Source organism: Epinephelus fuscoguttatus, linkage group LG7 (assembly GCF_011397635.1).
Source record: "Epinephelus fuscoguttatus linkage group LG7, E.fuscoguttatus.final_Chr_v1".
NCBI classification, from domain to species: Eukaryota; Metazoa; Chordata; class Actinopteri; order Perciformes; family Serranidae; genus Epinephelus; species Epinephelus fuscoguttatus.
In genome coordinates this window covers 30983616-30997745 of record NC_064758.1, presented here as the reverse complement: position 1 = coordinate 30997745, position 14130 = coordinate 30983616, and the positions used below count along the sequence as shown (strand labels likewise).

The window sequence follows — 14130 nt, the reverse complement described above, 5'->3', positions numbered from 1 at the left end:
GGGGAGAGGATCAGAGGAGGGATTAGTAGAGTCATGCTTGTTTGAAGATAAGGTGTATATTGGTCATATAACATGACCAAAACAAGGGAGACCTCTGGCTTCCAAAAAAGGGGGGCAGGATCAGAAGGCAGGCAACCCATGCATGCACACTAACTGAGGCAAGCAGGTTATAAGGCATCCCAGGAAGAAAAATAAATGATCCAAACAAATGGACTGGAGTCTATGAAGCAAAGAAGGTGTAAGACCAAAAATAAATGGTGTGTTTTCACAGTGCACATCATCACATAGAGAGTAGCTTGGATACCAGCTGCTTCCAACTTACTTCCATATTGCTGTCTAGTGATCCTGCACTGCTGCGACGCCCCCGCTTGCCTGCCCGAGACATGCAATACCACAGATTAGAGATCGACAGCACTCCTGGATCGACTACAGACGTTTAGGCCGCCCACCAGTCCCGAAAGGGGGGCAGTGCAGTGGATTGTGACTGTGAGTAAGGTCCAAATATGGGCGGGAAGGGGAGAGCGCGTTCAGGCGTTCAGGGTGGTGGGTGACAGGTGGTGCTGTGGCTAGCTGGGTAGTGAATTCACATCTTCACTCAGGCTGAAAGCTGCATTTGAATTTCAGTGATTTCAGTTTTTTTTAAAAGCGCACTTTGAGCTGCTTAAAATTTTGAATGCATTTCTATAAACATGGACTCATCAGGCAAATGTCCACAGTGGAGTTTTACAGGCTATGTCTTGATGCCGAAACCAAAATTTTCCCAGATTTTTTTTTTTTTTTGTTACAAAATATGACAACTTGTTAATGTTGCTGTTGTCATAAGATGTAGATTTTCAAAAGGGTCAAGGTTGGCGAAAAGCCAGTCTCAGTGACAGTCACGAAGGAGGAGACACATCAAAAGCAATACAGTGGTTGTTGCACATGGGATGTACAGGCATATACAGGTCTGAGGGCAAACAGAGCACTTCTCGCCGTTGTTAGGCACACTCAGCCAATGATACATGACCAATAATCACACATAAACAGGAGAATACCTGATGTGTATGGAAATAACACAGTAAATACACATGAAATGGGAGTATGGCAGGAAAGGAAAAAGAAAACACTTAACAAAAATGACCCCACTAACATGCCACGTCCTGCATTGAAGAACACAGGAGACAGGAGGGACTTCTAGAGGCTTCTTCGCTGACTGACCTATCATTCCCCATTGTGGTAGTGATCATAGGAACAAAGCGTATCGTATTACCAACAGTGAGGCAGACCCCTGACTGGATTTCATTTTGTTATCAAGTTAATCACCCGATAACTTCACATAGCTGTTATCTGTAATGAATGAAATGTATTCTTGAGGGAATCAGAGCGGCTGTGCTAAACACTGATATTCATGGATGTGAAATGACTGTTAACGCCACGACTGGAGCTAAATCTTGATCTTGTTACACATCAGCACTGATTTCTCTTGTTCACAAATATACGTGAGAGGAAATGGCCAATGACGTTTGAATCAGAACAGAAGATTATCATGAAATGTCTTTGGATAAAACAAACTGAGGGGTGCAGAAGTGCTAGGTAAAAAAAAGAAAGAAAGAAGAAAAAGTGACGATTAAAAACATGAATGGAAATGTTCAGAAATCATCCAGATGATCAGGGGGTGAGAACTGCCCGTCAATTTCATTCATCACTGAGAAGACAAAACTGCATTTCTAAACAATGAACCTCTTCTCAAATAGGTCTGTGTTCAGTCTTTGGATTGTGAGAAGGTGGAGCACACCTTGAGTCTCTCTAGAATAAAGTACGCTGAGGTTAAAAATTGAAGGACACACCGCTCAGACCAAACTATTCAATCATGAGTGAGTTAGTGGATATAAAGGGTAACTCCTGTATTTTTCAACCTGGATCCTATTTGCCCATGTCTTAGTGTCTAATTGAGGGAACAACAACTTTTGAAACAGGTCCAGTATTGACAGAGAGCACTACAGGCTACGCTGTAACCACCACGGACTTGTGCGCACCATCAATTTACATCCATTAAAAGGGCTTTTTTTGCCATTGACAGGCTCAGATTGTTACTAATAGTGTCAAACAACATTACAGAAAAGATCCCTACAGAGAAATCTCTTGAGAGGTGACTTATCGCAGGAAGAAAACAGTGGAAATCGCTTTCTGTACACACCAAACTACTACCAGTACTCCTCCCTCCAGCTCTCACTAGCATTTCCAGCATTGTCTTCCTGTAACACGCCTCCACTCAGAAGGTAAGGAACACTCTCAGGGGGGTTGCACGTGCCCTGTAATAGGACCCAGCTAATAAAAAGCAGGAGGCTGGAGTTTCAGGGGAATTCAGTTACGGTCACACCTTGAAACAGAGAACTACCAGTGTGCAGAGCTGCCGGGCTCCATGACTTTAAAGGCTGAGACACACAAACCGGCTTTTGAGAGCTAGTGGCGATGGAGGCCCCCTGCTGCACATGAACACACCGCAAAGACTACAGCCGACGGCCAACCAGCACGTACGCTCTCCGCCTGCGTGAGAGACTATAAAGTACTCTAAAAGGGAAACCGGAAAACTGTCTTGATGCTAGTTAGCCAGTTAGCATGTTAGCAACCCAATGCTGGAAGACAAGAGCACATTTAGTTAGCACCAGTCCTCCCTTCTGTTTTTTGTCTCGGGTGCGGAGTCCAACTGCCAATCAGAGTGATTTAATTCATAGATGGGCTCTGCATTGATTCAACATAATGAATCCGCGGGAGAAAAGCACACTAGCCCCAAGAAGGTCCAACAGTTCAGGATAAACTGTGTAGACCAGGGCGGCAGACGCTTACCAACGGTCCAACTTGTCCGACTGCATAACTGGGCGTTCTGCTCACTTTTTGTGGTTCAGCTACTCGGCCAACCTTACAAAAACATTTCATTTCTCTGAAGGGTACTTTCCGCAATGTTTTCATACACTCATAATAACAATCTGAGCCTGTCAGTCGACGTTTTAGTGGACGTAAATTGACGGAGCGCACACACCCTGAGTGGTCACACTGTGGCCTGATTCCAGCACTCTCTCTCAATACCTGGCCAATTTAAAAAATTGTTGTTCCCACGAGTCACTCAGATACTAAAACACGGGAGAAAAGGGCCCAGGTTGAAAAGTACCGGAGATGCCCTTTAGAGGGGAGAAGTCTAAAATCAATGTATGGTGCTGTGAAACAACATTTTGCTATTTTTTTATCCCCTTGACATCATCACAGAGAGGCGGATGACCAAAGGAGAGTACTTTTCCCTTAAAGAACCGGCTGGTAAAAACAGACGTTTTGGCTGTACCTGCTTCGGAGAGGTCTCGCAGGGAGCTGCTGAGGGCGCTCCTCTTCAGGCCCTCGCCCATGGCGTAGGTGTCATCCAGACTGGCGCGGTTCATGTTCCCGTTGCCAGCTTCCTTCTTCAGACCGGAGCTCTGGGACATGCTGGGCCTCACCACCCCCTTCTGCTTCTCCAGCTCGGCTGCAGGAGAGGAGCCAAGGAAAGACTGAGGTAAGTGGCAGTGGTTTTACATCTCAGGCCAGGGAATGACTTTATAACTTCTCTGTAATGTATTCAGCCACCTTTCACTGTCTGAAACTCACAAACGTCCGCTGTTGACTTACATAATTTCCAGCATCCTGTTTTTGTTTGTCATGACGCAATTGCTTTTTGAATGTCAAGAAGAAACACCCCTCTCCCTTCTGTTAGCCATCCTGTGAACTCTGTAAACATTCTCCCTCATAAAGTGCCGCAGTTGAGTAATGAGGACCATGCCCTGTTTCTACTTTACACAGCCTGAGGTAGACAGAGGGGGGATGGGAGGGAGAAAAAGGCAGCTCACACTCTATTCTGTATTTCTCCATTTCCTGGACCTCGGCAATGGACTCTCGTAGGTCGTCTGTGAACTTCTTGCGGTCCTGGGGGTTGGGCGCATTAAAGTTGATGAGGACTTTGATGTCTGCACCTGGTATCGCTGATGTAAGTCTGATTCCATTTGGGTAATCTGGGGCAGCGACAAAGAGAGGGAGAGGCATTTACACAAGGGCCATTGATCAAAACCAAGTTAAAACACATTGGGTGAAATCTGTGTGAAGCTTGGAGAGTATAAACAATGTCACAGCCCATTGGTTCGACCTCCCGTTTCTGCTGGACGTGTTACTGTGCTGAATCAAATCCTGTGATGTAAACACTGTCGGCGAACACACCACAGGGTTAAAGACGGGATAAAAGGAAGTGCCACTCACACTGATTTTCAAACAGCATGACTTGCATCCCGTACAGAGAGAAGGACTGTCTGAAGCTGTACGTCACAGAGTTCTTCTTTTTCTGGAAGATCTTAGTTACCTGGAATCACACAGAGAGATTATTTTAAGGGTTGGTCTAATGAGGGGAGGGGAGAGGAGAGGAGAGGAGAAAAGAGATAAGAGGGGAGGAGATGAGAGAAAAAGGAGAAAGAAAAAGATGAGAGGGGAGGGATGAAGCGAGATGAGAAAAGAGGGGATAAGAGTAAACAGGGGGGCAAAGGGAAGATGGTAAAGAGAAGGGGGGAAGAAGAGAGAAAAGAGGAGAGTGTAGGAGAGGAGACAAGAGGAGGGGGGAGAGAAACGAGGAGAGGAGACAAGGGAAAAGGGGACAAAAAAGCAGACAAATGAGGAGAGGAGACAAGGGAAAAGAGGAGAGAAATGAGGAGAGGAGACAAGGGAAAGAGGAGACAAATGAGTAGGGGAGACAAGGGAAAAGAGGAGAAGAGAGAAACGAGGAGAGGGGCAAAAAACAAGATGAGAGAAAAAAGAGGAGTAGAGGAGAGAAAAGAGGAGAAAATAAAGAAGAAAAGAGAAGGGGGAAGAGGAGCAGGGGCAGAGCCAAATGTAAAAATTCAGGGTTAAGCTCAAACCTAGGGGGATCCAGGTACATGTTCCCCCATGGAGATCATTTACCCAGTTTACAGCAGCTGTATGCACTATTTTTAAACACCTAATAATCTGTACATCATTTGAAAAAACATAATAGTTGCAGAGGAAAGAAATCATCTTGTAGCACCTCCACCCTATTTTCCATTTAATTGTTCTCCAACTGTCTTCATTACTCTGAAACCAGAGCACAACAAATGTTGATGATGACTAATTTTCACTCCTGCCACCTAGACAGAGGCCAAAATTGTCTGAAGTTATTATTTTTAAGTTGCATAACATAAGTAGTGTAGGAATCTGCTAATCTTGAAACCTATTTTTGTTACACTATTCTGGAGTTGAGTTCACAGACTTAATGTTTAGCAGACAAACCTGCCACATTTAAATACATGCTGTAATAATCTGACACGAAATTGAAGGTATATTAAAAATTTAAAAGATTTGGGGAGAGGAGAGGAGAGAAATGAGAGGACAGCAGAGGGCTTTTACCACAAGGAGGTCGTTGAACAGGAAGATCTCCCGCTGATGCAGACCCAGCTTCTGCAGCTTGTTGGGATCTGGCACTTCAAACAGACGGCAGTAACACACCAGCCGGCGATGGGGCAGCGACAGCACCTACAGGGCAGAAAAAAAGAGGCACAGATACCGACACTTCAGAGGTCATTATGGCCACGGTCCAAAAGGTAATAAGGAACAGAAGTCACCTCTTCCTCTGAGCTGAATTTAAAGAAGGTGCAGCTGAAGGATGACTGATCTGCTCCTGCTACGTGTTTTGCATTCCTCACGGCATTCACAATGATGTGTGGAGAGACGAGATGTGTGGATGTGCAACTAATGATTGTTTTAATCATTGATTAGTCTTGTTCAGGTTTTTAAATTGACAGAAAATAGTGGAAAAATCCTGTTACAATTAGCTTTAAGTCTTTAAATGGCTTGTTTATTATGGCTTGTAATTATAAGTTTATTGTCTGATGAGAGGACACATTCCCATGAATACTATGAATTATGGGAACTGTAGTTTACTTTGATCCCACATATACTAAACTACTAAATTCTATCATGGGAACGTTAATTTACCTTCGCCCAATATTCATTGTAACTGAATGGAGCTTGAATGCATCACAATGTAACTCAATGCAACATCTATTAGCTGTTAGTACAGGCTACCAGCTGCTAACAGCAAACATCAACTAGCCTCCAGACGATTTTGACACAGATTTGTTGTTTACAATATAACATTAACAGGGAAACAACAGGGTGTGTCCCCTGACATGTCAATATTAAGTTTACTACATCCTTTCTCTCTGAACGCACCTCAGGGAAGATCTCTGTTTTCTATTGTCCTTGGGACAACGGGAAGTTACTCTTGAGCCGTGCTTTTAGCCTGTGCAAAACTGATGTGACACAACAGAAAAACATCGGCTACTGGTGAATGCCATCTTGTTTGCTGATGGGGCAATGGCAGTCAACAAGGTGAATATCGGCTGATACTGATGTTCAGCCGGTAGATTGGTGCATCCCTAACAGATGTTGTGTTTGTTGTCATTTTAGTACATATCAGTTGTGTTTCACCTGTGAAATTAACTGGTGACATAACATAAAGTGTAGAAATTGTTGCTATGGTTACCTTCATTTTTATATAAAATACCTTATGGTCTATTGTAACCTCTTAAACTGTTAACCTGAACTTTAAAGAGTCTTTACAGATGAGAAAATAGGTCCAAAACAAGTATTTACCATGGCAGCGCCACTGCATAAATTAGCATTAATACATTACAAACTACACTAATGTATTCCTCCCATAAAGATTAAAACGAATAATCTCCATATAAATGGCGGATCTACAGTATATTCTGTGACTGAGAGGCATGTGCGTGCCATGCACCCTGTGGTGGTGCACACCCTGCTGAGCACTGAATCTGTAAACACTGCAGCTCAGTGCCACCCAACAATTTATGTCTGTGGATTCTGTCTCTGGGGTGCGGCAGCGACAGATGAGATGCTTCGGGGGTTGAAAGTTTCTGCCTCTTCAGGTAATCTGAGTCTTAAACTACCTGTTTGATGTGCGCTAACTGCAGTGTCCAGGGACAAGGAGAGGAAATGGTGCACATAGAGTGAAATAATGAATGAAAAATGATCTTCTATAGTATGATTTATGGATATTTGGTCTACTTACACATCCCAGGCCGTGGTGGAGTGATCCAATCTGAAAAGAGAGGACAAAGATGATGTTATATGCAGCTGTTATGTTAGGATTATGAACACTTTTGCCTCTTGACATGAAAACGGAATCTCTCCTGCTTATTAATGAGCCTGTGTAAGGATTCACCCTTGCAGTGAACACCTATAGCCTTTTAAAGTGGCCATGAAGATACATGCACCTCTTGGGTACAGGGTGGGGATCTTTCTCTGCAGCTGGACTCCAGGGAGTCTGTAATGATGTTGGAATGAAAACAGATCTTCCCCTGGCAGCCCACTCTGTGCAGCAGTAGTGGACCTGATTATTATGGTGAGGAATCCAATGTGGTTTTCATGTTAAAGTGTTTTACAGAGTGTCCTCCGAGCTTTTAATTCTGCGGCTAAATGGTGATGAGGGATCATTTTTCCAACACGCGCAGTTATTACTGGCAGAGCAGAAGAGACTCCATCCCACCGGAAACCGACTGAAACAAAGTCCTCCATGCAAGACAAGCGTCTCCCCGAGGCTGCATAGGTTAATCACACTTTTAACCTTCACACATGAAAGAGACGTCATTGCCTGCAGAATAATGCAGAGACGCTGCTCTCCCTGCTCCTGAGGGGCTGGAGCACAGTCAGAACTAAATTTGATAATAGCTCTGCTTCAGTATTCATACACAGAAACAAACCGACTAATGATGAGTGAATCAGGGGATTATCGTAACGTATGGCACCATATTAACTGCTGGATTCAACCACCTCTCCCTCTAGAACAATAATGTGCAACGATGGCAGGACGCGGCCATCTTTCATCAGACTGCAGCACTGGGTGACACCTCTCAAGGGCTTCGGGTGTTAGAATCACCAGCGTGAAGGTCTAAACCCAGGCATGTGTCCCCCCCTTCACACAACTACACCCAAAGGTACAAAAGACTTTCTAAATCTGTTCTTTCTTTGACCTAAACTCTGATTAAAGAATAACCAGCGATGTCTACATCTTACAGGCCAAATGTGCCTCACAGATTGATGCCATGCCTAAAACTTATATTATATTTCACTGAACTTTGTAGATAATAAACAGGACTTACTGGTTTCTTTCCCACAATGAGCTTCTCAACCTTCTGCACCTGTGAGACGTGGTCTTCATTGGTCTTGAGCTCTCGCTTACGGATCCTCTCGTAGATGCCGACCAGAGTCTCCCGAGGGATGTCCTCCCCGTCATCCACACCTGGCACACAGAGCAGAGCACAGTTATTATACACTATACAGTAAAACTCAAGGCTTTTATTAAAAGGAAGGATTTTATTTGAGGTGATAAGAGTGAGGGGAGAAATGAATATCTCTTCTAATATGACAAGAATTTGATATATATCAGAAGTGTGGCCTCGAGTCATATGACTCGGACTTGAGTCAGACTGAAGTCACAAATACATGACTTCAGAATCGACAAAATCAAAACAGACTCGCAACCCGTCTTAAATTTTAACACCAATGACTCATGATTTCATTTGGACTTGAAAGAACTTGATACCTTCCCCCCAAGCACAAAGACTTGAAAGAATGTTATTTAAAAAGTCTGCTGCATATCAATTCATTTCCCTTCATTCACAAAATGTCAAAAATTATTAACCTTTATTTAAGTCCCTTGAGATGAAAATCTCTTCTCTGAAAGCAAAGCAGTAGCATTTCTCAGTTACATGGACGTTTAACATGGCTTTAAATGTCTAGCGCTAATCATTGGCAGCAAGTCGACACTTGATTCCCTGGATCCACTTTGACCCAGAGTGACAGCATCCAGTCACGCTGCAGGAGAAAACCATGCAGCACTAAAGCTACATTGCTGAGCGCCACTTGGGAGAAAGAATTCCAAAGATAATTTCGTTCGCCTACAAAACAAAACTATGCCACACTTTGTGCCAAAAATAAAACCTGGGGACTGCAGTTGGAAACTAGCTACTCAGCTAAAACTGGCACATTTACAGAAATGTTCATTAATGTGCACTATCCCTGTACAAATAAACAAATAAATGAAATGAAAATGAAAATGTGGTGGTCAACAAAAAAAGGATATGCTCTGCAAAACCTGACAAGGACAGATCGGAAACATACAAAATTTATTCTGTTGTGGTGCTACTTTTTTAAGATTAAGCTCAGCAGAACTCGTTTGAACAAATAAATACAAATTTTAAAAAGCATTTATGGATCTTGTAAATTTAATATTCCATTTCTCTGTTGTTAAAATGGCACTGCATTTTGTAAAAAGCAAATTATGACTTGTTTATGACTCAAAGTTTAGGACAGTGGTTCTCAAATGGTGTGCTGTGATGCCAATCCAGGTGTGCTGTGGGATTTTGTGATAACCACACATACAGTAATTCCTGCAATATTCAACTGAGCCTATACAAAACGTTACGAATGAATTTTAAATTGACTGTATCAGTGTGTTGTGCATACCCATTCCCTAATAAATTTAATTTAACCTTGATGGGGGACCTACTTGTCACCGTTCGTGCGTGGGAATTTTAAGTGTGTGACACATCAAAAGCCTTGATTGGCAGCCAGTGTGAGGGATGATAACATTTAAAAGGAGAAAGCTGTGAGCGGGACAATAGGTTGCTTTATAGTACAGAGTAAATTACAACAAATCACCAGCGAAGACGACCTACCACTGAAAGAAAAGAGTCAGTAGACAGTATCACGAAAGCTACCTGTTTTCTTTTTCTTATTTTTATTGCCTTATGTTGTGATAAGAGAGATAACACATGTTATAGAAGCTGTTGTGCACAGATATAAATACGGGTGTGCCTTGAGATTTTGGCTTGCCTCTGGGTTAGGACTTGGGTCTTGACTTTGACTTGTCAGGCTTGACTTTGGACTTGAAACGTGCTTGTGACGTGCCAAACAATAGCTCGGTCTCACATCTGATATAAACTTCAAACCACGCCCAAGGGTGTACTATGCATGTGACACATTTTATAATGTGAGTAAATATAATGTGTTCACAAATACTGCGGTGCTGCATCCTTGTGCATGATTACGTCACTCATTAGTTATGTTACCTCTTAAATTCTTGATAAAGTCCTCCAGCTTCATCTTCCTCTCGGGTTTGACGTTGGGGCTGTACATGTCAGTGTTGAGGAGGATGATGGCGAACGCCAGGATGAAGATGGTGTCAGGGTTCCTGAACTGCCGCACCACTGTAGGGTTACAGATGCAGTAGCGCTGGCTGGAGACATGAGACAGGAGAACAATGTCACCCATCTCAACTTACGGCCAAACTCAGGTTACAGCACACACACACACACACACACACACACACAGTTCTGCTCATAGTGAGGAAACATTTTCAACACTGCAAGAAGAAAACAGAAGTTAACATCAGAGCTGCTTCTCTTTATGTAACAATGATTATCTACTTAACGCAGCTGTGGGGAAACGCAGCAGCAATGGCTTTTCAAAAATCAATAAAAGGCTACATTAAAAATGCTTCTAGAATTACGATCACAAAGCATCATCACATGTCGTATTTTAGGGATGTGTAAATATGTGTTCACTGTTTTCCTGGGCAATTATGTCTTTGTTTGTTGTGTTTAAATGCTACATGTCAGTGTTTGATCTAACCTGAAGGCTTCAATGAGCCGCTCCACCTTCTGGGCTTCACCCTGAACACGGATGTGGTTCTGAAATTTCCTGAGAGCCTCGTCCAGCTCCATGCCCTGGAAGTCCATTTCATCCACCACACAGCTGGGGACAGACGGAGACAGAGAAATTAAACACAAACATGGCAACAGTTTCTGTGATCATCACCAATTCCTTTGTATGTTAGAGGGCTAAACTGGCCTTAATCCTATCATGGAGATGTTTATAAAAGAGGATGTTAAAGTGGATTTACGTGCATATTTGTGCCAAGAGTAATTATTATTAATGAGTTGGGTTTTAGGGAGTTTCTGTGCCACGTTTGGACAAGGATCCTGGACTTCAGTATATTTCCACAAATTTTCATTTCAAACAATTTTATCTTTCCTTCACTCACTTTCATCTAGTCATAGTTAGGTTTAGGGAGAATCATACTTACTCCAAGACATCTCTGTTGAACTGCTTTTGTCGATTGCCGAGGAATTCTCCAATCATCTGCCGGCTCAGCCCCTTCCTCTGCAGCAGGAAGTGAGCCACACCAACCGGTGTGTCAGGGATGAATCCCCTCTCAGTCAGGTACTGGATGCCCTTCTCTGGCTTCCTGATAAATCCACATTAAGATGCAGGTAAGTTTAAAATATATCAATTCCTCGCCCCGTGTGGCCGTGAATTCTTGAAGAAAAATGTGTTATTCTTGCATGCCTTCATGGTGAACGAAGAATCCAAAAACTCAAAAAAAAAAAATCGTAATAAATTGAAGTAAAAAGGGGGGCTGTATTTAACCGCAAAACTATATTAAAAGATCATTTGCAAACTCTCACACAGCTTGTGCAGTAGAATAAAAGTCTCATTTATCCAGTCGTATGCTCAGTACTTCCCAAACAGACAGCCCTTTCTGAGAGGAAACTGAACTACAGGTGAACCTTATCTATGCTCTCTTCAAAGCCAGACTCCATTGACATAAACAGTAATTTTACCTCACTGAACACAGGAGCTGCTGGTCTACCACTGCCTTGATCAGTCGTTTGTTTGTGTTATTGTGTGACATTGGTAAATCCGAACTCACCCTTTAAAACACCAAAGTCACACAAACTGATTGAGGCAGTGGAAGATCAGCAGCTCCTGTGTTCTGTGAGGTAAAATTACTTTTTTGACACTGGAGTCTGGAGTTATATGAGAGCACAGATAAGTTTCATATTTAGTTGAGTTTCCTATCAGAAAGGGCTGTCTGTTTAAGAAGTACTGAGCATGCATCTGGATAAATGAGACTTGGATTATAGTGCAAAAGTTAATTAATTGTGACCCCCTTTTACTTCAAGTTATCGGGAATTATCTCGATATTGTTTTAGATTCTTCGTTCACCATGGAGGCAGGTAGAAAAAACAGTTATCTTCATGATTCCAATGTTATACATTGTAAACAACTGACATACAAGTGATCATTTTGTGGGTGTAGTATTCCTTTAAAGTAGTTTTAACGTATACTTGATACTTTGACTAGAAATGCCTCTTTCAGCTGTATCAGTCTATATTACAAAGAAATAGAAAGAAATTTTGTTACACCGCAGTCATACTACAGATGAACAGTCTTCTTCTGTGTAAATATCTTTTAAAATATATTTGCATTTGACATTAATAGAGCTGATTACAGTTTATAGTACAACACAAGGTGTGTGAATGATGTTCCAAGAGGCTTCTCTAACATCACCTCCATTTATTAAACCCTTAATCCCTGCAAACACTGGTCAAGACACCTGCTCCACCACAGCTGAGTACCTACTTGTTGAAGAGATTCAGGCCGATGCGGTAGTGTCTCTTGCGAATAACATCATTACTGAAGATGGGCGAGTCCCAGCTGTTGCGAGTCTCTTTGTGGTAAGTCTGCTTGCTGAGCGTCTGCTCCCGCAGGCTGTCTCTCGACGAGGACTCCGAGCTGCAGTTGATGGTGTCGTTAGAGTTGGATGTGCTATTGATGCTGTCGTTGTCCCCATCTGAGAAGTCAGATTCGGACTTGCTCTGTCTGTTGGCCGAGCCGTTGATGGCTAAGTGGCTCTCTAGCTGACGGTGGCGGTGGCGCAGAGGTGCGTCATCGTCACGGGAGGAAGCTCGCGGTGGGGGTCCATGCGAAATGTGTTTAGGGCTCGCCTGAGATGACGTTACGATGTGGCCATGCGGTTCATACACAGGCGGCCGTTTGACAGAGCTACGCTCAGAGCGGTCACTTAGCTCTGCAGAGCTGTCACTAGGAGGTTCTATGGTCAACAAAGGAAGATGGTCCATTCTAAGACGCTGCTCTTGGCACTCTAGAGAAGGAGTGCTGCGGCAGCTCGTGTCTGTGTCACGACCCTCATCTTTAGGGTCAATAGGCCAGTAGTCCTGGGAGGAGTTGACTGACCGCAACCGCAAGTCGGATTCTGTGCTGGAGGGCTGGTCCCCTGACCTCGACAGAGCCATAGAGGGGGACATGTCCTCCTCATCGATGAACAGAGTGACATCACTATAGGATGCCAACGTTTCATCGTGCATTCGTCCAGCTGCCCTGCGGTGGGACTTCACCTGATAGGGCACCTCCCTCTCCGCCTTAGCACAGCCCATGGACTCAGGGTCAGGACCCTCGTCCCCCTGAAGGCTGCGACAGTTCAGTGCATCATCTATCGACTCAGCCAGAGATTTAACCTGCCTGGAAAAGGCGTCCTCCAGCTCTGTGATGGCATCTGTCAGGTCACCCTGCGGGGTTGGGTGAGATGCCATGTTGGCCTGTTGGTGGACCTCTATATCTCCACATTCAGACTGCACCATGGACAGCGGGGTGCCGTCCTCCGTCATGGACACCTGTCTTCCTTCAAAGTAGGAGCTGTGCAGTTTCTCAGGGCCCTCAAACGAGAGCTGCATCCTCATGTTGGACAGAACAATGCGTCTGGACATGCGGTTCTCAGACATGGAGCTCCGGAGACGTTCAAAGTTTTTGTTCATCTGATACTGGCGGAAGGCTGTCTGGATGGTGCGCGCTGCATGCCGGGTTATGAATCGTCCACCATATTTGCGCTCCAGCATCTCCACCTAGAGGAAAGACGGAGGAAATTAGCTAACTCCACCAACCATTGACCGTTCACATCGTCACTTTACATCCGCTAAAAGTGTTTGTTTTTGCCACTGACAGGCTTAGATTGTTATTTTAACTGTCTGACAATAGTGTGGAAAGGATCCCTACAGAAATAGACCTTTTTGTTGAAGAGTAAGACCCTTTTTGTTTAACCAGAAACAGCCCGAAATCATCATCCCCAAACCCACCAGACTACCATTGAAATAAACAGTAATGTTATCATCATAAAAACACATTTCATTCAAAGCTGACAAAAACAAAATAAAACACTCAAAAACCATCTTGTTTCAT

The 14130-nt window shown here is 43.6% G+C and overlaps 1 protein-coding gene across 12 annotated transcripts in view; it reads right to left on the bottom strand.

Annotated features, from left to right (window-relative positions):
- LOC125891208 (IQ motif and SEC7 domain-containing protein 1-like) overlaps positions 1–14130 on the bottom strand; it is a 129453-nt gene that overhangs the window by 3405 nt on the left and 111918 nt on the right. For 11 of the 12 annotated variants that reach the window (XM_049580272.1, XM_049580262.1, XM_049580263.1 and 8 more), the window contains 11 exons: positions 12517–13796; positions 11177–11338; positions 10723–10845; positions 10161–10327; positions 8190–8329; positions 7100–7129; positions 5413–5538; positions 4258–4357; positions 3855–4016; positions 3317–3493; positions 323–372 (listed from right to left, as the gene is read on the bottom strand). In XM_049580272.1, coding sequence (XP_049436229.1) covers positions 323–372; positions 3317–3493; positions 3855–4016; positions 4258–4357; positions 5413–5538; positions 7100–7129; positions 8190–8329; positions 10161–10327; positions 10723–10845; positions 11177–11338; positions 12517–13796 — 2517 coding nt within the window. The remainder of the gene's footprint in view (positions 1–322; positions 373–3316; positions 3494–3854; positions 4017–4257; positions 4358–5412; positions 5539–7099; positions 7130–8189; positions 8330–10160; positions 10328–10722; positions 10846–11176; positions 11339–12516; positions 13797–14130) is intronic. The other variant, XM_049580273.1, reaches the window with a different exon arrangement.